Source organism: Staurois parvus, unplaced genomic scaffold, assembly GCF_062004578.1.
Source record: "Staurois parvus isolate SC_StPar_1 unplaced genomic scaffold, SC_StPar_1.0 ptg000287l, whole genome shotgun sequence".
NCBI classification, from domain to species: Eukaryota; Metazoa; Chordata; class Amphibia; order Anura; family Ranidae; genus Staurois; species Staurois parvus.
In genome coordinates, this window is record NW_028318083.1 from 3,838,588 (window position 1) to 3,861,302 (window position 22,715).

Consider the following 22,715-nt stretch of genomic DNA (forward strand, 5'->3'; position numbering starts at 1 on the left):
ATGTACTATGTGATAATGTGTAATACAATGTACTAATATATGTACTATGTGATAATGTGTAATACAATGTACTAATATATGTACTATGTGATAATGTGTAATACAATGTACTAATATATGTACTATGTGATAATGTGTAATACAATGTACTAATATATGTACTATGTGATAATGTGTAATACAATGTACTATTATATGTACTATGTGATAATTTGTAATACAATGTACTATTATATGTACTATGTGATAATTTGTAATACAATGTACTAATATATGTACTATGTGATAATGTGTAATACAATGTACTATTATATGTACTATGTGATAATTTGTAATACAATGTACTATTATATGTACTATGTGATAATCTGTAATACAATGTACTAATATATGTACTATGTGATAATGTGTAATACAAAGTTCACAGACTGTGCACATCCCACTTGGGTTCCTTAACACAGTTGCTGTATCATTGCCTAAAACTGATTCCCCTTTTCCCAAAGATTGAAAATAGTCACATTTCATATTCACACTGCTAAATATTCAGTAGAATTTTCCTTTGCTACATTCTACTAAAACTTGCTCTAAAATGACTTCATTCAGTGTGTAATTTTAATAGATGCTTTGTCTGCAAGGCCAGTGGAACACTGCATGGTTGTGTAGTTTTGCTTCATTTCTTGCCTTTTTTCCCATCGCAGATAAAAACACAAGTATAGAATGTTCCGAATGTTATCTGAACAAAAGCATATTGAATTAAAACAGACCAAGAGGTCACATCTTTGTGTAACAAAATGTTCAACCAACAGGCAGATTTTAAATGGAAAGTCTTTTATGAACACATAAATGGAACACATTTAATTTTGTCCTGTCTGTTGCTTCTTGTCAAAAAGGCACAGTTTGATCATTTTTAAATTACTTTACAAGTTACTGGATTTTATACAGAGATTAATTATGTTTGGTTACTGGTGGACTATGCAAAATGCCAGGAATGGTACAATTCATCTTAATATTGCAGTCTGTAATATTTTTAGATGCATTTCCAAGAGTTACTGTCTTGCAATCTTTCTACCACCAGTGCCAGATTTAGACCTTGGAGGGCCTGGGGCACTTCAAGTTCAGGGAGCTCCCTAACATAGAAAATTCTTTATCAATGGCAATTTGATGAACAACCGTTCTTATAAACAACTAGTAACCATCCCCATATGGAAGAAAAATATATTTAAAAAATATTCTTTCCAAACATTGACATATATTTCAAATGCTACAATTTTGGCCATATTCTCTCTCTTTCTCTCTCTGTATATATATATATATATATATATATATATATATATATATACACACATATATACACACACACACACACTGCATGTTGAAATGTGTTTTTATTACAAAATGTACTGTTTGTCTTTAAAATGACAAATCTACATTTTTGGAATGCATTTACAAATGTATGTAAAAATATATGTTAAAATTACTTTTTTATGTTAAAATCAATCTGAAATTTATATGAAAATTTTTTTTATAAATATATATTTTTTTAAATATAGTCTTCAGATTTTTTTCAGTATATTTGAAATGTATTTTTAAAAATTTTTAAAAATATTTTTCTATAGAATTTGTAATAAAAATGCATTTCAACATGCAGTGTGTATATATATACCGTATTTTCCGGCGTATAAGACGACTTTTTACCCCTTGAAAATCTTCTCAAAAGTCGGGGGTCGTCTTATACGCCGGTAACGGCATGCTGAAACCTTTTAGGGGGGCGTCGCGGTGCCGCCGCCGCCCCCCCCCTTTCAACAGAAGGGAAACTAAGTACAGGGGTGGGCAGGGGCTGCTGTCTCTTACCTGGCTCCGGTCCCATGACGATCCGGTCCAGGAAGCGCCGCTGCTCCTTCCTTCGGTTCGTCCACTGGATGTTCGCGCGGCTGCTCGGCTCCGCCTCCTCACCGGTGATTGGCCGCCAGAACTGTAGCTCAGGAAAGGCACACAGGCGGCCAATCACCGGCGAGGAGGCGGAGCTGAGCGGCCCCGCGAAAATCGAGTGGAGATTCAGGTAAGTGTGCCGTGCTTAGGTGCTGCTGCAACCACATATGCTGGCTGCAGCAGCACCGTACTGGAACAGGGGTCAGCAAGTGTCAGTGGGAGGAATAGTGCCCCATCGTTGGTGTCACTGATACAAATGATGGGGCATTATTCCTCCCACTGACACCAACGATGGGGCACTTTTCCTCCCCCCCCCCACTGACAGCAACGATTGGGCACTATTCCTCCCCCCCCCACTGATACCAATGATGGGGCACTATTCCACCCCCCACTGACACCAATGATGGGATACTATTCCTCCCCCCCCACTGACACCAACGATGGGGCACTATTCCTCCCCCCCCCCACTGACACCAATGATGGGATACTATTCCTACCACTGACACCAAAGATGGGGCACTATTCCACTGACACCAATGATGGGGTGCTATTCCTGCCACTGATACCAATGATGGGGCACTATTCCTCCCACTGACACCAATGATGGGACACTATTCCTCCCACTGATACCAATGATGGGGCACTATTCCTCCCACTGATACCAATGATGGGACACTATTCCTTCCACTGACACCAATGATGGGGCACTATTCCTGCCACTGACACTAATGATGGGGTGCTATTCCTCCCACTGACACCAATGATGGGGCACTATTCCTCCCACTGACACCACTGATGGGGCACTATTCCTGCCACTGATACTAATGATGGGGCACTATTCCTGCCACTGATACCAATGATGGGGCACTATTCCTCCCACTGACACCAATGATGGGGCACTATTCCTCCCACTGACACCAATGATGGGGCACTATTCCTCCCACTGACACCAATGACGGGGCACTATTCCTCCCACTAATACCAATGATGGGGCACTATTCCTCCCACTGACACCAATGATGGGGCACTATTCCTCCCACTGACACCAATGATGGGGCACGATTCTTCCCACTGATGTGCACTGGAAGAGGGGTAGTCTTATACGGCGAGTATAGCCCAAACACTACATTTTAAACAGGAAAAGTAGGGGGTCGTCTTATACGCCCAGTCGTCTTATACGCCGGAAAATACGGTATATACAGTGGGGATCGAAAGTTTGGGCACCCCAGCTAAAAATTTGTATTAATGTGCATAAAGAAGCCAAGGAAAGATGGAAAAATCTCCAAAAGGCATCAAATTATAGATTAGACATTCCTATAATATGTCAACAAATTTAGATTTTATTTCCATCATTTACACTTTCAAAATAACAGAAAACAAAATAATGGCGTCTGCAAAAGTTTGGGCACCCTGCAGAGTTAATATCTTGTACTGCCCCCTTTGCCAAGCTGAGACCTGCCAATGTCATGGATTGTTCTAAATCATCGTCTGGGAAGACAAGGTGATGTCAATCTCAAAGGTTTTAAATGCCCAGACTCATCTGACCTTGCCCCAACAATCAGCACCATGGGTTCTTCTAAGCAGTTGTCTAGAAAACTGAAACTGAAAATAGTTGACGCTCACAAAGCTGGAGAAGGCTATAAGAAGTTAGCAAAGCGTTTTCAGATGTCAATATCCTCTGTTCGGAATGTAATTAAGAAATGGCAGTCATCAGGAACAGTGGAAGTTAAAGCAAGATCTGGAAGACCAAGAAAAATATCGGACAGAACAGCTTGCTGGATTGTGAGAAAAACAATTCAAAACCCACGTTTGACTGCACGATCCCTCCAGAAAGATCTGGCAGACACTGGAGCTGTGGTACACTATTCCACTATAAAGAGATACTTGTACAAATATGGTCTTCATGGAAGAGTCATCAGGAGAAAACCTCTTCTACGTCCTCACCACAAAAATCATCGTTTGAACTTTGCAAATGAACATATAGACAGGCCTGATGCATTTTGGAAACAAGTTCTGTGGACCGATGAGGTTAAAATTGAACTTTTTGGCCGGAATGAGCAAAGGTACGTTTGGAGAAGAAGGGGCACAGAATTTAATGAAAAGAACCTCTGTCCAACTGTTAAGCATGGGGTTGGATCAATCATGCTTTGGGGTTGTGTTGCAGCCAGTGGCACAGGGAACATCTCACGAGTAGAAGGAAAAATGGATTCAATAAAATTTCAGCAAATTTTGGATGGTAACTTGATGCCATCTGTGAAAAAGCTGAAGTTAAAGAGAGGATGACTTCTACAAATGGATAATGATCCTAAACACACCTCGAAATCCACAGGGGATTACATCAAGAGGCGTAAACTGAAGGTTTTGCCATGGCCTTCACAATCTCCTGACCTCAACATAATTGAAAATCTATGGATAGACCTTAAAAGAGCAGTGCGTGACAGACAGCCCAGAAATCTCAAAGAACTGGAAGACTTTTGTAAGGAAGAATGGGCAAAGATACCTCAAACAAGAATCGAAAGACTCTTGGCTGGCTACAAAAAGGGTTTACAAGCTGTGATACTTGCCAAAGGGGGCAGTACAAGATATTAACTCTGCAGGATGCCCAAACTTTTGCAGACGCCATTTTTTTTGTTTTCTGTTATTTTGAAAGTGTAAATGATGGAAATAAAATCTAACTTTTGTAGACATATTATAAGAATGTCTAATCTGTAATTTGATGCCTTTTGGAGATTTTTCCATCTTTCCTTGGCTTCTTTATGCACATTAATACAAATTTTTAGCTGGGGTGCCCAAACTTTCGATCCCCACTGTATATATATATATATATATATATATATATATATATATATTATTATTATTATACAGGATTTATATAGCACCAACAGTTTGCTCAGCGCTTTACAAATAAATGGAGACAGTACAGCAACAATACAGTTCAATACAAGAGGGATAGGAGGGCCCTGCTCCTTGCAGCTTACAATCTAGGAGGGAGGGGTTAGTGGTACAAAAGGTAGTAACTGTGAGGGATGGACTGGTAGGAGGAGTAGAAGCAGGGGTGGACTGACAACTCATGGGGCCCCCGGGCAATAGGAAATCATGGGGCCCCTGTGTTCTTGCCCACACTCAAACCACACCCAAAAAAGCCTATGAAAGGTATCAAGGGCATCTCATGGGGCCCCCTACTGAACCCGGGCCCTTGGCAGTGCCCGAGTGCCTAAATGGTCAGTCCGCCCCTGAGCAGAAGATTCCATTATTAGCTGAGTGCAGGATAGGCTTCCCTGAAGAGATAGGTTTTCAGAGATCGCCTAAAAGTGAGCAGAGTAGGCGATAGTCTGATAAATTGGGGTAGAGAGTTCCAGAGGATGTGGGAAGCTATGGAGAAGTCCTGGAGATGAGCATGGGAGGAGGAGACAAGGGAGCTAGAGAGTAGGAGGTCTTGTGAGGAGCGGAGAGTACGGTTTGGGTGATATTTGGAGACAAGATTGGTGATGTAATTTGGGGCAGAGTTATAAATGGCTTTACAGTGGGGATCGAAAGTTTGGGCACCCCAGCTAAAAATTCTTATAATATGTCAACAAAAGTTAGATTTTATTTCCATCATTTACACTTTCAAAATAACAGAAAACAAAAAAATGGCGTCTGCAAAAGTTTGGGCACCCTGCAGAATTTATAGCATGCACTGCCCCCTTTGCCAAGCTGAGACCTGCCAGTGTCATGGATTGTTCTCAGTCATTGTCTGGGAAGACCAGGTGATGTCAATCTCAAAGGTTTTAAATGCCCAGACTCATCTGACCTTGCCCCAACAATCAGCACCATGGGTTCTTCTAAGCAGTTGTCTAGAAAACTGAAACTGAAAATAGTTGACGCTCACAAAGCTGGAGAAGGCTATAAGAAGATAGCAAAGCGTTTTCAGATGTCAATATCCTCTGTTCGGAATGTAATTAAGAAATGGCAGTCATCAGGAACAGTGGAAGTTAAAGCAAGATCTGGAAGACCAAGAAAAATATCAGACAGAACAGCTCGCAGGATTGTGAGAAAAACAATTCAAAACCCACGTTTGACTGCACGATCCCTCCAGAAAGATCTGGCAGACACTGGAGTTGTGGTACACTATTCCACTATAAGGAGATACTTGTACAAATATGGTCTTCATGGAAGAGTCATCAGAAGAAAACCTCTTCTACGTCCTCACCACAAAAATCATCGTTTGAACTTTGCAAATGAACATATAGATAAGCCTGATGCATTTTGGAAACAACTTCTGTGGACCGATGAGGTTAAAATTGAACTTTTTGGCCAGAATGAGCAAAGGTACGTTTGGAGAAGAAGGGGCACAGAATTTAATGAAAAGAACCTCTGTTCAACTGTTAAGCATGGGGTTGGATCAATCATGCTTTGGGGTTGTGTTGCAGCCAGTGGCACAGGGAAAATCTCACGAGTAGAAGGAAAAATGGATTCAATAAAATTTCAGCAAATTTTGGATGGTAACTTGATGCCATCTGTGAAAAAGCTGAAGTTAAAGAGAGGATGGCTTCTACAAATGGATAATGATCCTAAACACACCTCGAAATCCATCAAGAGGCGTAAACTGAAGGTTTTGCCATGGCCTTCACAATCTCCTGACCTCAACATAATTGAAAATCTATGGATAGACCTTAAAAGAGCAGTGCATGACAGACAGCCCAGAAATCTCAAAGAACTGGAAGACTTTAGTAAGGAAGAATGGGCAAAGATACCTCAAACAAGAATTGAAAGACTCTTGGCTGCCTACAAAAAGCGTTTACAAGCTGTGATACTTGCCAAAGGGGGCAGTACAAGATATTAACTCTGCAGGGTGCCCAAACTTTTGCAGACGACATTTTTTTGTTTTCTGTTATTTTGAAAGTGTAAATGATGGAAATAAAATCTAACTTTTGTTGACATATTATAAGAATGTCTAATCTGTAATTTGATGCCTTTTGGAGATTTTTCCATCTTTCCTTGGCTTCTTTATGCACATTAATACAAATTTTTAGCTGGGGTGCCCAAACTTTCGATCCCCACTGTATATGTTATTATTAATGTTTTGAATTTTATCTGTTGGGCAATGGGAAGCCAGTGGAGGGATTGGCAGAGAGGGGTGGCTGATACAGAACGGTTAGTGAAGTGGATGAGTCTGGCAGCAGCATTCATGATAGACTGAAGAGGGGATAGCCTGCGATTCGGTAGTCCAATAAAGAGGGAGGTACAATAGTCAAGGCGAGATATAACAAGGGAATGAATAAGTTGCTTAGTGGTTTCCGAGGTTAAGAACGGCCGTATCTTGGAGATGTTGTGGAGGTGAAGTCTACAAGATTTGGACAGCGATTGGATTTGGGGCTGAAAGGACAGATGGGAGTCTAGGGTTACTCCTAGCACCCTGGCATGAGGGGAGGGACTGATGATTGTGTTATTGATTTTGATGGAGATATATATTTATTGAAATATATTTTGAAATAAATTGAATATGGCCAAAATTGTAGCATATCAAATATGTGTCAATATATTTGGGAAGACTATTTTTTTTAAAAAAAATTTCAAATATATTTTTCTTCTATGTGGGTCATGCTTACATTTTTTTTTTTATAAAAGACCACTGGAGCCCCCTCTGGCTGGGAGGCCAGGGGCAGGGGCAGCTGCTCCTTTAGCCCCCTTATAAATCCAACATTGTCTACCACCACTATAGTTTGTGCGTTCCCTATCAACAAAGCAAGTGTCAACTTTAGACACAGTGATGCCGAAGTTATACTATCCCCCAACCCCAAACCCGCATAAGCCACCCTGAAAAAAGCTGGTAAACAACACTGTTCCTTCTCCTTAGCTTTTGTTTTTGGCCACTATGGCCTTACATTCTATTAGACCCTATGTTTTTACCATCAGATATATTCAGACTCAACATAGTGACTCTACCTTTCGGAATACTAAATTTGACCACAGGCATCAGAGTGTGAACATTCTTAGGCCTTGGTTCACTATACAAATGGAGAACTAGATGTGTTTAGGAAATAGAGGAGGAAGAGGTTACACTGCAGTCAACTTCGAGGCTGCCTTACCCAGACAAAAACAATGGTAAGTGGAAAAGATTTTCTATGCTGAGTGCTAAACTCTTAGTACAGCGTTGTATGGCTACATCTTTGGGTAGTCCATAGACATTAAACTGTTGCCCAGTTCAGGGTTGGAAGACTCCCAACTAACATCTAGAGACCTCTTCAAGCCTTCCCTCATTCCTTTTCATGATCTTGTGTGTCTTTTCACTCTTCTCCAATTTCTTCCTAAACTGTAGAATTTATTTTTGCATTCTGTGGAACATTTTTGTATCAATTCTGTTCTGGACAGGTAAAAAAATTAAATCATATTGCAAATAAATAAAGTAACCTGGAAACAAACATTTAAGAGATTGCCACATATAATTTCCCTGCTTGATGGCAAATTTGCAAATGGCTGCAAAATAACCATGGGGGTCCAGCATTATGTGGATGTCAGCAGATATCTACCTTGTTATCATCACACTAGCAATCTAGTCATTGATATGAACATTTTGATTAGTGGCAATATCAAATCAAATTTATAAAAAAAAAATAAAAAAAAACTCACCTCTATTAACATATACAAGGAGAGCAAAGTAACTGCAAGATTGTAAACAATTAGGTGGCCCCTGAGAGAAAAGGCTGGTCTATTCTTCATATATTTGGTCCCCAACCATACGGATAGAACATAAAGGATAGTCAGTGTAAGAGTGGGAAGACAGGAATCCAGCATAAACCATCCTCTAACTCTTTGATCTGCAAAGACAAAGTGAATGAGAACGAGAATGAGAATGAGAAAAAAGGCACACCAAATAGCTCATACCATTTTAAAGCCCTGATGCTACAAGCAGTAAATCATGGAATTAATTCTTACCATGAAAACACTCATCTGAAGTGAATAAGCACAATGCAACCAGAGACAAACAGTTAAAGAAGATTCATATAACATTACGTGCTGTGATATGGTTAACAATAGCATCATTAAATACATTTTTAGTCCTGAAAGTGAACCTGCACTTTGTCTGTTGCTATATTGATATTCCAGTGCTGCCTTGTTAACCTTTTGAAACAGTTAAAGTGGACCCTCCATTTACTTTAAAAGCCTGCATGAATATATTCCTGGCATGTCACAATATACAGCAAAGGTGTAACTTCACAGAAAAAATAAAAATGCTGTGCTGTTTTTGTATTAAAAAGCCATTTTTAAACTCTAGGTAAGTGACTTTGCCTAGGCTCAGATGATGTCATTAGTCTACTGCAGGCAGAAGAAAGCATTTTCTCAGTCTTATTTTTCACAGTGATCTGACTGCAAACTGTCACACTGTATCATGCACTGTACATTGTCTATTCAATTCTATGAAGAGTTCAAATTCTCCATGACAAATGACAGGGAGCGTGAAGGCACAGAAAACTAAAAAATATGTGTACAGTGGGGATCGAAAGTTTGGGCACCCCAGCTAAATATTTGTATTAGTGTGCATAAAGAAGCCAAGGAAAGATGGAAAAATCTCCAAAAGGTATCAAATTACAGATTAGACATTATTATAATATGACAACAAAAGTTAGATTTTTTTTTCCATCATTTACACTTTCAAAATAACAGAAAACAAAAAAATGGCGTCTGCAAAAGTTTGGGCACCCTGCAGAGTTAATATCTTGTACTGCCCCCTTTGGCAAGTATCACAGCTTGTAAACGCTTTTTGTAGCCAGCCAAGAGTCTTTCAATTCTTGTTTGAGGTATCTTTGCCCATTCTTCCTTACAAAACTCTTCCAGTTCTTTGAGATTTCTGGGCTGTCTGTCACGCACTGCTCTTTTAAGGTCTATCCATAGATTTTCAATTATGTTGAGGTCAGGGGATTGTGAAGGCCATGGCAAAACCTTCAGTTTACGCCTCTTGATGGATTTCGAGGTGTGTTTAGGATCATTATCCATTTGTAGAAGCCATCCTCTCTTTAACTTCAGCTTTTTCACAGATGGCATCAAGTTACCATCCAAAATTTGCTGAAATTTTATTGAATCCATTTTTCCTTCTACTCGTGAGATGTTCCCTGTGCCACTGGCTGCAACACAACCCCAAAGCATGATTGATCCAACCCCATGCTTAACAGTTGGACAGAGGTTCTTTTCAATAAATTCTGTGTCTCTTCTTCTCCAAAACGTACCTTTGCTCATTCTGGCCAAAAAGTTCAATTTTAACCTCATCGGTCCACAGAACTGGTTTCCAAAATGCATCAGGCTTGTCTATATGTTCATTTGCAAAGTTCAAACGATGATTTTTGTGGTGAGGACGTAGAAGAGGTTTTCTTCTGATGACTCTTCCATGAAGACCATATTTGTACAAGTATCTCTTTATAGTGGAATAGTGTACCACAACTCCAGTGTCTGCCAGATCTTTCTGGAGGGATCGTGGGTTTTAAATTGTTTTTCTCACAATTCTGTGAGCTGTTCTGTCTGATATTTTTCTTGGTCTTCCAGATCTTGCTTTAACTTCCACTGTTCCTGATGACTGCCATTTCTTAATTACATTCCGAACAGAGGATATTGACATCTGAAAACGCTTTGCTATCTTCTTATAGCCTTCTCCAGCTTTGTGAGCGTCAACTATTTTCAGTTTCAGTTTTCTAGACAACTGCTTAGAAGAACCCATGGTGCTGATTGTTGGGGCAAAGTCAGATGTGTCTGGGCATTTAAAACCTTTGAGATTGATATCACCTGGTCTTCCCAGACGATGATTGAGAACAATCCATGACACTGGCAAATCTCAGCTTGGCAAAGGGGGCAGTGCATGCTATAAATTCTGCAGGGTGCCCAAACTTTTGCAGACGCCATTTTTTTGTTTTCTGTTATTTTGAAAGTGTAAATGATGGAAATAAAATCTAACTTTTGTTGACATATTATAAGAATGTCTAATCTGTAATTTGATGCCTTTTGGAGATTTTTCCATCTTTCCTTGGCTTTTTTATGCACATTAATACAAATTTTTAGCTGGGGTGCCCAAACTTTCGATCCCCACTGTACCTGCACCAATTACACTTTAACCACTTCCCGTTTGGCCCATGTACATAAACGGCCGGACGGGAGCAGTGCAGGGGCAGGTGGCAGTTCATAAACTCCGGAGGACACAGCGGAACACCGATCGCTGTATGGGACCTCTGTGTACAGTCCCGATCATGTGATCACTGATTGGCCAATCAGTGATCACATGAATAGTAGTAAGCAAGATGTCACTTTTGACATAATTGCTTACTACCAGTGAAATCTGTGAAAGATTACAGAGGTCACATGGTACAAGGCTATTCACAACAGCCTTCTACCATGTGACAAGCTGTGACCAATCACAGCTCGTACAGTATTTCTCAATGGCTGCAAGAATGCAGCCAGAGAGAAGGAGAAATGATTGCTTTTACAGCCTTTATGGGTGTAAAAGCAATCAGTGTTAAAAAAAAAAAATCTTCATCACCCCCACAAGTAGTACAGTGTCACTATGGTGACACTGTACTGCTAGGGTGACAGTATGTTAAAAAAAACAAAAAACAATATAAAAAAAAAAATTATTGTAAAAAAAAGTTTTGAAATATTATAATTTTTGGTTCTAAACTAATTAGGTGTTTTTTTAGTTTACTAAAAAGTTAGCTGAATACATTTTGGCCAAGATTTATGAAGAAAGATTTTTTATTTGCATAATTTTATAAGAAAAACACTTTTTCTTCAAAATGTTTGGACTTTTTCAGTTATATAGCAAAACAATAAATATCCCAGTGGTGAATAAATACCACCAAAATAAAGTTTTATCTGTCTCAAAAAAATGCTAAAAAATTCATATGGGTACAGTGTTGCATGACCGCACAATTGTCATTCAAAGTGTGACAGGGCTTTCAGCACTGTTGCACTTTGAATGACAATTGCGAGGTCATGCAACACTGTACTCATATGAAATTTTTATCATTTGTTTCTGCGTAACAGCTTGTGAGGAGAGGAATGCCGATAACCAGCATTTCCTTATTTACATGCGATCAGCTGTGATTGGACACAGCTGATCACATGACAGAGCAGACGTCAATGGCTCTTTATGCTGATCGGTGATCCGCTGTGTCCCAGGTACACAGCGCACCGCCGATCACCATGCTGAGTGCCCCCTGTTAGAGGGGGAGGATGTCATATGACGTCCTCTCAGAATGAGAGAACCACTGCCCGTCCGTCATTTCCTTATATGGTGGGTGGGAGGCGGTTAAAAGTAAAAGAAGTCAGCAGAAGGACATTTAAAAAAGTATGGACTTTAAGAAAAAACATTTATACTCAGTAATGTGGATGCAGCATTGATCCAAACTGAGCGATCAAAGACCATGGATTGCTCAGTTCTCCACTCTGACCAGACAGTCATGACTGTCAGTCTCCCGGCTCTCTGCTCTGCACCTCCAGCGCTCACTGGAGTGCAGGGCTGTGGAGGGGGCAGGAGAGGCTGGCTCAAGCACTTGGTGGACTGCTGAGAGGCTGAGCCAGGTGGCGGTCCAGACTTCTGGGTGGATCCCAACCATATGGTTGGAATTTTTTCAGAGCCTGAATCAGCTGAGAGATGTCAGCCGACAGTGGACTTTAGCCCATTGTTGGCTGAAAATGGGTCACAGGAGCGCTGAGTGAACTGCAATCCTGTGATCCATAAGAGAACTATAGTCAAAATAACCTTTAATGAGGGAGAATCGGCCAAATTGTACCCAGAGTGCAGGCAGGTGTTTAATGCAAGATATAGGAGACCACATATGATACAGCAGTTTAAAATTGGCCCGCAGCAGCACAATTTAAATGAGCAAGGCTAAGCCAAAATTTACTAGAGACAAGAATTAAGATACTACAGAGGACACAGCAGTGTAAAACTAGTCAGCAGCAGGAGAGCAGGACAGTTTTCTTGTTCACAGCAGTGTACAAACATTAACAAAGCATGTACTGAATTACAATTCAATACACTCAGTTGTCATAAGAAACATATTTTGTAAATTATATGGGAAAAACATTTGGTGATATAACAACTTGATGTCATAGAACACATTATGAGTAAAGCGTTATGCATAGATTCCCTGTTGTACAGGGAAGGTGAAGTACACAGAAAGCTTCAAAGTACCCTCCGAGTGACTGATAACGATCCTTATAGCAGAAAAAAAAGCACAACAAGGAGTAAAAGTGAAGGTAGAGCGAATAAAAAGAGAAGGAAACTAGGAAAAAAGAAAGAAAAAAAAGCAGGGAGGAGAAGAAAGGAGGTGTTCAGAGTCTCCCTCAGGTCTGACAATGCCCTGTGCCCCAACAACCAGGAAAGATATACTTGCTCCACAAAAAACGATTAGGGTTCCAGTAATGATTGGTCAAAGTTAGATGGCAAGTAATTATCGACCCATGGCTGCCAGGGACAGGACAGTTTTAATAAGGGATAACAGGGCAAACTGGTGTATGCCTAACTTTTATCTATATGGGAATGGGGAGGGGAGGGAGGGAGGGGTGCAGTGATTTTGAGTGATGTAATGTGAAAAGGCGCACACTGTTTATGACCTTTTTTTTCAAACAATGCATGGGCATGCTATGACCAACGAACAGGTGATCAATAAATATTCCGCTTTGAGCACCTAAAACTGGAAAATATTTCCTATCAAAATGGAAAAAATAAACCCACAAAAGAAATAAAAACCAGAAAATACCACCCCTGAACCACAGCCCACTTTTTGTTTAAAATGGAGAGCCTTGTGCAGCAAAAAAAAAAAAAAAAAGCTGTTGTGGATGGGACAACAACTAAAAGTGACAACTGAGCTCAAATCAGCCTTAAAGGAAAAGTTCACCTTTCATATTATGTTACACCTGTATACAGGATATAACATGTAACACGTTACTAAACGAGCAGCCCCCGCACCTTCCCGAGCCCCTGTTGTGACAGAATGCCGAGGATCTTCTCCCTGCACCTGATGTCACAATTAAAAAAAAATGCTGCTGCGCAAGGCTCCACCCACCCCACCACATCATTCATTCACAGGGTTCACAGATAGCTGATCCGACAACTTGCAGGAGCCTTGCATTGCACCTGTTAACTGCTGATCGTAGGTGCAATGCTTTACTTGCTGGCTCCTCTGCTCAGCATAAATCAGTTCACCCCTTTTGATAAGTAAGATTTTAATTAATATCTCAATGAACAGAAGAACAATTTCCAAAATTTTGACAAAACTGAGTTTTATAGAACATATGTTTAGCTCATTACATGAACGTAAGGTAAATAATATAACTTAGATTATAAAATCTTCAGTTTTACTCAAATTAGTTGATGCAAAAATGAAAACACCCCACAACAAAACCTACTCCATCTAGTATTTTGTATGACCTCCATGATTTGTGAGGACAGCACCAAGTCTTCTAGGCATGGAATGAACAAGTTGGCGACATATTGCAACATCTATCTTTTTCCATTCTTCAAGAACTACCTCTTTTAGAGCTTGTATACTAGGTGGAGAGAGATGCTCAACTTGTCTCTTCAAAATTCCCCATAGGCGTTCGATTGGGTTTAGATCAGGAGACATATTTGGCCACTGATTCACTTTCACTCTGTTCTTCAGAAATGCAACAGTGGTCTTATATGAGTTTTGGATCATTGTCCTGTTTGAAAAGTGCACGATGACCAAGGGCACAGAATGATGGTAGCATCTTCTCTTTCAATATAGAGCAGTACATCTGTGAAATCATGATAGCCCCACAGAAGGACACTGCCATCACTATCTTTCACTGTAGACACCATGCATTTTTCTTTGCACTCCTCACCTTTGCGACACCATATAGTTTTGAAGTCATCAGTTTGAAAAACATTTATTTTGGTCTCATCACTCCAGAGTACAAAGTCCCAGTAGTCGTCTTCTTTTTCAGCACGGGCCCTAGCAAATTCTTGGAGGGCTTTTTTGTGCATGGGCATTAGGAGATTCTTCCTTCGTGGACGACACCCATACATGCCATTCCTCTGCACTGTACGCTGTATTGTGTCACGGGGAACAATCACCCCAGTTTGGCTTTCTACTTCTTTAACTAACTGTAGTAAACTTGCATGGCAATTTTCTTCAACCCTTTTCATGAGAAGACGCTCCTGTCGAGGGGTTATTATCTGTGGAAGGCCTGGACATCTCTGTGAGATGGTTGCAGTTTCATCTTTGTTAAATTTCTGTACCACTTTTGCTACGGTATTCTGATTGATAAGTAAAGCTTTGTTGATCTTCTTGTAGCCTTCACCTTTCTTGCGTAAACAACTTATTTTCTTTCTCAGGCCTTGTGACATTTCTCTTCCATGTGGTGCCATTGCTGACAGCATGAAATGGGCAGGGTTTTCTTTGTTAGGTAACACCCTTTTATAATCAACTGTCTGCTGGACATCTGTTTAATGAATAATTAGACTCACCTGTAGTTGAATTCATGTTAACTATGATTTTGATGTCTAAAATTTAGCTTTGCTCCTAAGACTTTCATTAGGGTGTAATCATTTTTGCAACATGGTCTTGAATGAATTTGTTAGGAAAAATACTTTTTTGTGTGTGCAAATTAACAAATCTTGTTTGCAATCAATGGCCCATATTTTTGGGAGTATATTGTAGTATAGTATCCCTTTGAAGATGTTGATTCTGAAAGGAAAGTAAAGGTTTTCTGACAAATCTATTGGTGTGTACTCATTTATGCTGAGCACTGTGTATGTAGATGTGCATTTTTTTTAAAAAGGTGAGCTTATCCTTTAAATAAAATAAGCCACCAATAATAAAAAAGGCAGCAAAGTGGTTAACTGTCTCAAGAGCAGCAGAATTAAAGAACAGTTTTTTAACTAACCTTGGTTTCTCCTTATGCAGTTTCTCAGCTTTTCCTATGCTTTTCCTACAACAGTTTCCAATTCACTGACGTTAATTATGGCTAGTCTGTGCTCCTCTACCTTCTAAGTGTTTTCTACCTTGCATTTGTCACATATTTTGCTGTGCACAAAAACACGGGTTTACTAGCCATGTTAGGGGTGCCAATAATTAATGCTACTGCATGTGTGACGCACATGTGAATGAAAGTACATCACATGGTCATATTATCAACAGTCTTCAATGAACTGGCAAATAATCAGCATCAATCACTGAGATAATATTCAACTTATAAAATTGTGTATTATTTGTGGAAAGATGAATTACGGAGCATATATATATATATATATATATATATATATATATATATATATATATATATATATAATTATATAATTATTATTTTTTTATTTATTTATTTTTTTTTAAATCAACAATTCGTTTTATTGGAATTTTAAAGAGTTGTACAGAGAAAAAACCCCACACAGGGGCCAATACCTAAGCAGACCGCGTGGCGGCTGCCACACGTTGTGCTGGGTACAAAAGAACAGTGGTCATCTTAATATAAAAGAATTTGCATACCAAAATGTGTGTGGCTCATGCTATATTCTCAAGAATAAAAACAAGAGAAAATACCGCCCCTTGTCGCCCGACAAGGGCCTGCTATGGAGCAGCTTTAGGTGTAGTCATGCGTTATCCCTAAAAGTTTTGTTATTATGATATTTGTGACAAACCATAATACATTTTTAAAATTGCTTTTCCAGACCAGATTCCAAAAGTATCAGAGTTGTTATTTCTGGGAATATTCTTGTTGTAATAAAAGGCATTATATTTATCCATCTAGAACACAAATCTCAGAGCATGAATAATGAATACACTATTAGGTAGCAGAAAATCTGAACAGTGGAATTCCATCAATGTCTTCCAAAGATCTATTACATCCAGCCTCCTGATGTTGCTCTGAATCTATTGTGTAAAATAGCTTGCAACAGAGGCCTGGAGTTCCACAGTTAGTTTAACAAACGCCGTAAACATGGTTTTATGATAGTAACCTACAAAAATGTTGTAGTACCTGGAGAAGGATGGTATGTATTAGTTATATCTGACACTTTTATTCAGGAGCCATATAGTGCCAAGTTCCTTAACAGGCACCAAGGTGTACTTGAGAAAAATCAATTCTTACCACCAATGGTGCCTCAATTCTTACCACCAATAAAGCTTTCCAAACTTTAACATGATAGCAAACCCAACAACAAAAAAATATTATATTGCAGCTTACCAATTCTTGGATCTGGTGGCTGCATTCGTTTTTTTTTTTTATAGATTTGTTTTCCTAGGTAAAAAAGGAAGCAGCCGGAAGTGTGTGCGTTAAACCCCAACAAACGTTGGTGGCAGTAAGCCCGGGTTCACACTGATGCGGTCTGGAATTAGCAGCGTTTTCTGTGCGAATTCCGCACCGCATCAGAATCGCGAACTGCTGTGGGTGTGTATGTTAAGTTAACAACACCCCAAAATTGGTTCGCAAAACGTGGTGCAATGTGCAGAATCGGATCACATAGGTGTGAATACCCAAGCAATCCGATGGTAGTGTGGACCAAAAAAAGGTCCTGCACCTTTTTGGTGCGGTGCGATTAGAGCCATCCAAAATGTATGGCTCCAATCGCACCGTACACAAATCGCATGTAATTTGCATGTAATATGTGGTGCGGTTCCTGTGCGAATCACATGTGATGTACTGAACCGCATATTTGTGAACCCGGGCTAAAAGAAATGTAATCTATTGAAGCTTACCAGTCCTCAGATGTAATGGCTGCATTTGTTTTGTTTTTTTCAGGCTTCTTTTTCTTATTTTCACCTGGTGATCCTGCCAGTAACCCCTTCTTGTTCTGAGTGCTTAGTGCAGGGTTTCCCAACCAAGGTTCCAGAAGAGGTTGCTAGGGGTTCCTCAATCAATAAACAATTTCCACTTCTCAGATAAGTAACCACTGAAACCACTGATCTTTTTAGCTATCTGTAAGGGGGATTCCTCCCAGTGACCACAAATGGGAATTGTTTTCCACTGACCATCACGTTATTGTACTGTGAGCTGTTAATTTAATAACTTTTAGCAGGAGTTGCATGCAGCCAAAAAATTATTTCAAGGGTTCCTCCATGTTAAAAAAATTGAGAAAGGCTGGCATTGTCACCCTAGCCTAGAGCATTCTGTAACTACAGAATACCTTCTCCTCTCCTCAACATAGTGGGGAGGTGTTCTGTCCACAATGGAGAACCGGGGAGGGCTTATAACATTGTTTGAGATAATACTGTGGTTTGCACAAGACACAGGACAGCAATGGACTGCTAGCAGGATCAATGGGTATTATTTTGCACTTATTGAGCAGATACAATCAAACACTTTCAATGGTATGTTTAACAGACCACAGGAGAAAATACAGTAAAAGTTATCATTGTTAGAGTTTACATACACTGTGCATAACTGAATGTGTTACAGGTCCAAATACTTTTTAACTGTTCTGTATATCATCATTGTGTTGAATGGGTAGCCATCTATTGGGTGTTCGCTGCAACTGCACCTGTTTTTATTCTTCCCTTCAACAAGAACAGGAAGTGTCTCATGTTTGTTAAGAATAAAGATTCCCATAATCCACTGCAGTTCCATTTCAGCTTCTAGAAGAAAACCAGTGAAGGTATATTCCATTCTCCCTTTGATTCACATACAGGTGAAACTCGAAAAATTAGAATATCGTGCAAAAGTTCATTTATTTCAGTAATGCAACTTAAAAGGTGAAACTAATATATGAGATAGACTCATTACATGCAAAGCAAGATAGTTCAAGCCGTGATTTGTCATAATTGTGATGATTATGGCTTACAGCTCATGAAAACCCCAAATCCACAATCTCAGAAAATTAGAATATTACATGCAATCAATAAAACAAGGATTGTACATAGAACAATATCGGACCTCTGAAAAGTATAAGCATGCATATGTACTCAGTACTTGGTTTGGGCCCCTTTTGCAGCAATTACTGCCTCAATGCGGTGTGGCATGGAAGCTATCATCCTGTGGCACTGCTGAGGTGTTATGGAAGACCAGGATGCTTCAATAGCGGCCTTCAGCTCTTCTGCATTGTTCGGTCTCATGTCTCTCATCTTTCTCTTGGCAATGCCCCATAGATTCTCTATGGGGTTCAGGTCAGGCGAGTTTGCTGGCCAAACAAGCACAGTAATCCCACGGTCATTGAACCAGGTTTTGGTGCTTTTGGCAGTGTGGGCAGGTGCCAAGTCCTGCTGGAAAATGAAGTCAGCATCCCCATAAAGCTCGTCTGCGGAAGGAAGCATGAAGTGCTCCAAAATCTCCTGGTAGACGGCTGCGTTGACCCTGGACTTAATGAAGCACAGTGGACCAACACCAGCAGATGACATGGCTCCCCAAATCAACACAGACTGGAAACTTCACACTGGATTTCAAGCATCTTGCAGTGTGTGCCTCTCCATTCTTCCTCTATACTCGGGGTCCTTGGTTTCCAAATGAGAAGCAAATGTTGCTCTCATCAGAAAAGAGGACTTTGGACCACTGAGCAACAGACCAGGTCTGTTTTTCTTTAGCCCAGGTAAGGCGCTTTTGACGTTCTTTGTTGTTCAGCAGTGGCTTGACAAGAGGAATACGACATTTGAAGCCCATGTTCAGGATCTGTCTGTGTGGTGGCTCTTGATGCACTGACTCCAGCCTCAGTCCACTCCTTGTGAAAGTCCCCAACACTTTTGAATGGCCTTTTCCCTGACAATCCTCTCCAGGCTGCGGTCATCCCTGCTGCTTGTGCACCTTTTTCTTCCACGCTTTTCCCTTCCACATAACTTTCTATTAATGTGCTTTGATACAGCACTTTGGGAACAACCAACTTCTTTTGCAATTACCTTTTGAGGCTTTCCCTCCTTATGGAGGGTGTCATAGATGGTTTTCTGCACAACTGTCAGGTCAGCAGTCTTTTCCATGATTGTGATTCCTACTAAACCAGACTGAGAGACCATTTAAAGGCTCAGGAACCCTTTACAGGTGTTATGGCTTAATTAGCTGATTAGAGTGGGACACTTTGAGCCTAGAATATTGCACCTTTTCACAATATTCTAATTTTCTGAGATTGTGGATTTGGGGTTTTCATGAGCTGTAAGCCATAATCATCACAATTATGACAAATCACAGCTTGAACTATCTAGCTTTGCATGTAATGAGTCTATCTCATATATTAGTTTCACCTTTTAAGTTGCATTACTGAAATAAATGAACTTTTGCAGGATATTCTAATTTTTCGAGTTTCACCTGTATGTCTTTAAGTGCTTTCATTGTGTTTGTTAAAGTCACATACATAGCTAGATCATGTTTCAGTGTGTTCAAAGTGACTTGTAGGTAGCTGTTTGAAAGAAATGTGTTCATTGTATGCATTTGTGAGAGACATGTATGCAAGCAACAAGAATATTGTATTTTCAGTTTATGTGATTGTATTGCAGTTTTACAGAACTATTCAGTATAACTATACAATTTTGTTAGGTAGCTGTCGGCTAACCGTTTGTAGGAAAGCACAACAACAGTTACTATTTTGAAATTAAATACCGTTTACCTAGAGTTTCTACTTTCTGTGTATAATAAACTAAATTGAAATTTACTTACCCCTTGGTCCAAACAAATAATCAACAAATTCATTTACTTCTCGGTCTAGCCTCTGTATGTGTTCCTGAAAAAAAAAACAGAATGAGATTTGCACTTTTACATTAAAATATACAAACAGAAGAGAGGATGATTTAGGTAGAAGATATTAGCGGGGAACACTTGTAACATTAATAAATTATATGGTTAGCTAGTTTCACATCTGTGCGGGTGGTACCTGCTGCGGAGCCGCACCTGGTCCCGCAGCTGCAACCACCCACACAGAAAGACGCAGCAGTTGTGTGCAGGTGCTAATAATCCTAATGGCACACCACATGCACTGGAAATCGCTCCCACACTGGGAACCACACTGCACTTGCGATTCCAGTGCGGGCTGAGATTTCTTAAATGCTGCAGGGACTTTTTCCCTGCATTTCAGGAGGCACCGCAGCCCATTCAAATGAATGGGCTGCCATGCCTGCGCAAAACCTGGCTGGCAGAGCTGCATATGTGTGAACCTAGCCTTAAGGAATTAATTACTGGGGTAAAATGTTCACATCTATATTTAGAAATGACACTGCCTTTGTGGAAAAACATATTTTCTAAAATTAATGCAATTGTAAAAGACAATACCAAGTTACAGCTGAACACCAGACAGATATAAAAGACACAAATTCATGGAGCTCCATATTCAATGATACCTCATTAAATGTAATTTTTTCATTGTGTAAATACCCAATTTTGACTGATGTCAGTCTTTTGCAGTCCCTGTAAAGCAGAGATAATCATGAGGGAGGGGAGAGTAGTACAAGAAGTCAATCAACTGTGTGACAGTGCAAGGAGCATGCAGATAGGGGAGAAAGCAGAGTGACAGAGAGATGAACTCACCAGTCTGCTGCTTTTCCTTTTACTGCCTTATCATAGGCTGAGGGAAAGACAAGTAGACCCATAAGTGTTATTGAACTGCAGTGGAGAAAAATCACATCTTCTGTGCTGACAGGGCTGTGCTGTGTGAATCTCTGGACTGGATGGACAGAAAAACATATACACAAAAAATACTGAGGGGTCTGTACCTGTGAAGGGGGGGGGGGGACCTGTACTGAAAAGTGGGGCAGGGTTTACTGTACTGGGGATCTATACTGGAGGGGGAGGGTCATTCTGTACGGAGGAGTCTGTGCTGGGAAGTGGGGGAAAGGGGGTATTTCTGTACTCATGGGTTTGTACTGGGGAAGGTGGCCTGTCTGTGTCCTGGGGGGAAGTGAAAGGGGGGAGTTGGTCTCTACTGAAGGGCCTGGCTCTGGGAGGCTGTACTGAGGACATTTTGCTGGGGGGGTGGGGGTCTGTACTGAGTGGTCAGTCTGTGCTAAGGGATCTGTGCTGGGGTTGGGTTGTTGGTCAGGAGTCTATATTGAGGGGTTTGTTCTGGGGAAGGGGATCTGTGATGCACTGTAGACACTAGAATGTGTCTAGAATCGAGAGCAGCTGTGCATACTAACCAATCAACTCATAGCTTTCATTTGATTAAAATCCATGTGCTGAGGTTTGTACCTGTCTGATACACTCTTACTTGTGGCACAGTCATTAAAGCATATTTTGTGGACAAAAGGACTGTGGCATATCTGTGCTCAGTATAGGGAAAGTAGGCTTAGGTGTTACTTAACTATGCCCCTTTAAGTCCCTCCCGCAATTTGCCACTGAGCACTATGTGCTTTATGTCTTCACATCTCCAGTTCTTTTTGGAAGGGGGGGGCCATAAAAAATATGACTGACCCCAGGTCCCAGATTTGCTAGGTATGCCACTGATCTCAGTATTTCCTCTACCATTTGGTTGAGGATCAAATGATTTAAAGCTTCCCTTTTCAGGGGGGAGTTTTGGTTTTTGCCTGGAAACTTAGAAAAGTCCATGGCGTCCAAAAAGTGTCCCTTTAGGTCAAAAGCGGTTTTAGACCAGCTAGAGAATAGCGATAGTAAATTAGAACCACTTGCAGAATTGAGTGATAATGATTCGTGGGGGAAATTCTGCATCAGATACTGAAAACGATTGTGCGACTTTGCTTAGTGATGTGCGAACTTGGCGCTATATTTCAAATTTCAGTGTTTTGGGTTTCATTATATTATTGAATTAAATTTATTATTTTTTATGATTATTTATTAAATTATAATTTATGATTTTGCATACATATTTCCATGCAAAAAAATGGTACCGCTTTCAGAACCAAAAATCTGAAATAATCATACCGCTAGGG

At 40.2% G+C, this 22,715-nt stretch overlaps 1 protein-coding gene across 2 annotated transcripts in view; it reads right to left on the minus strand.

The window, feature by feature from the left end:
• The window catches only part of ELOVL2 (ELOVL fatty acid elongase 2), a 152,257-nt gene that overhangs the window by 32,999 nt on the left and 96,543 nt on the right, over positions 1–22,715 (minus strand). For both annotated transcript variants that reach the window (XM_089682188.1, XM_089682189.1), the window contains 2 exons: positions 20,494–20,557; positions 8,542–8,729 (listed from right to left, as the gene is read on the minus strand). In XM_089682188.1, the coding sequence (XP_089538314.1) occupies positions 8,542–8,729; positions 20,494–20,557 (252 nt within the window). The remainder of the gene's footprint in view (positions 1–8,541; positions 8,730–20,493; positions 20,558–22,715) is intronic.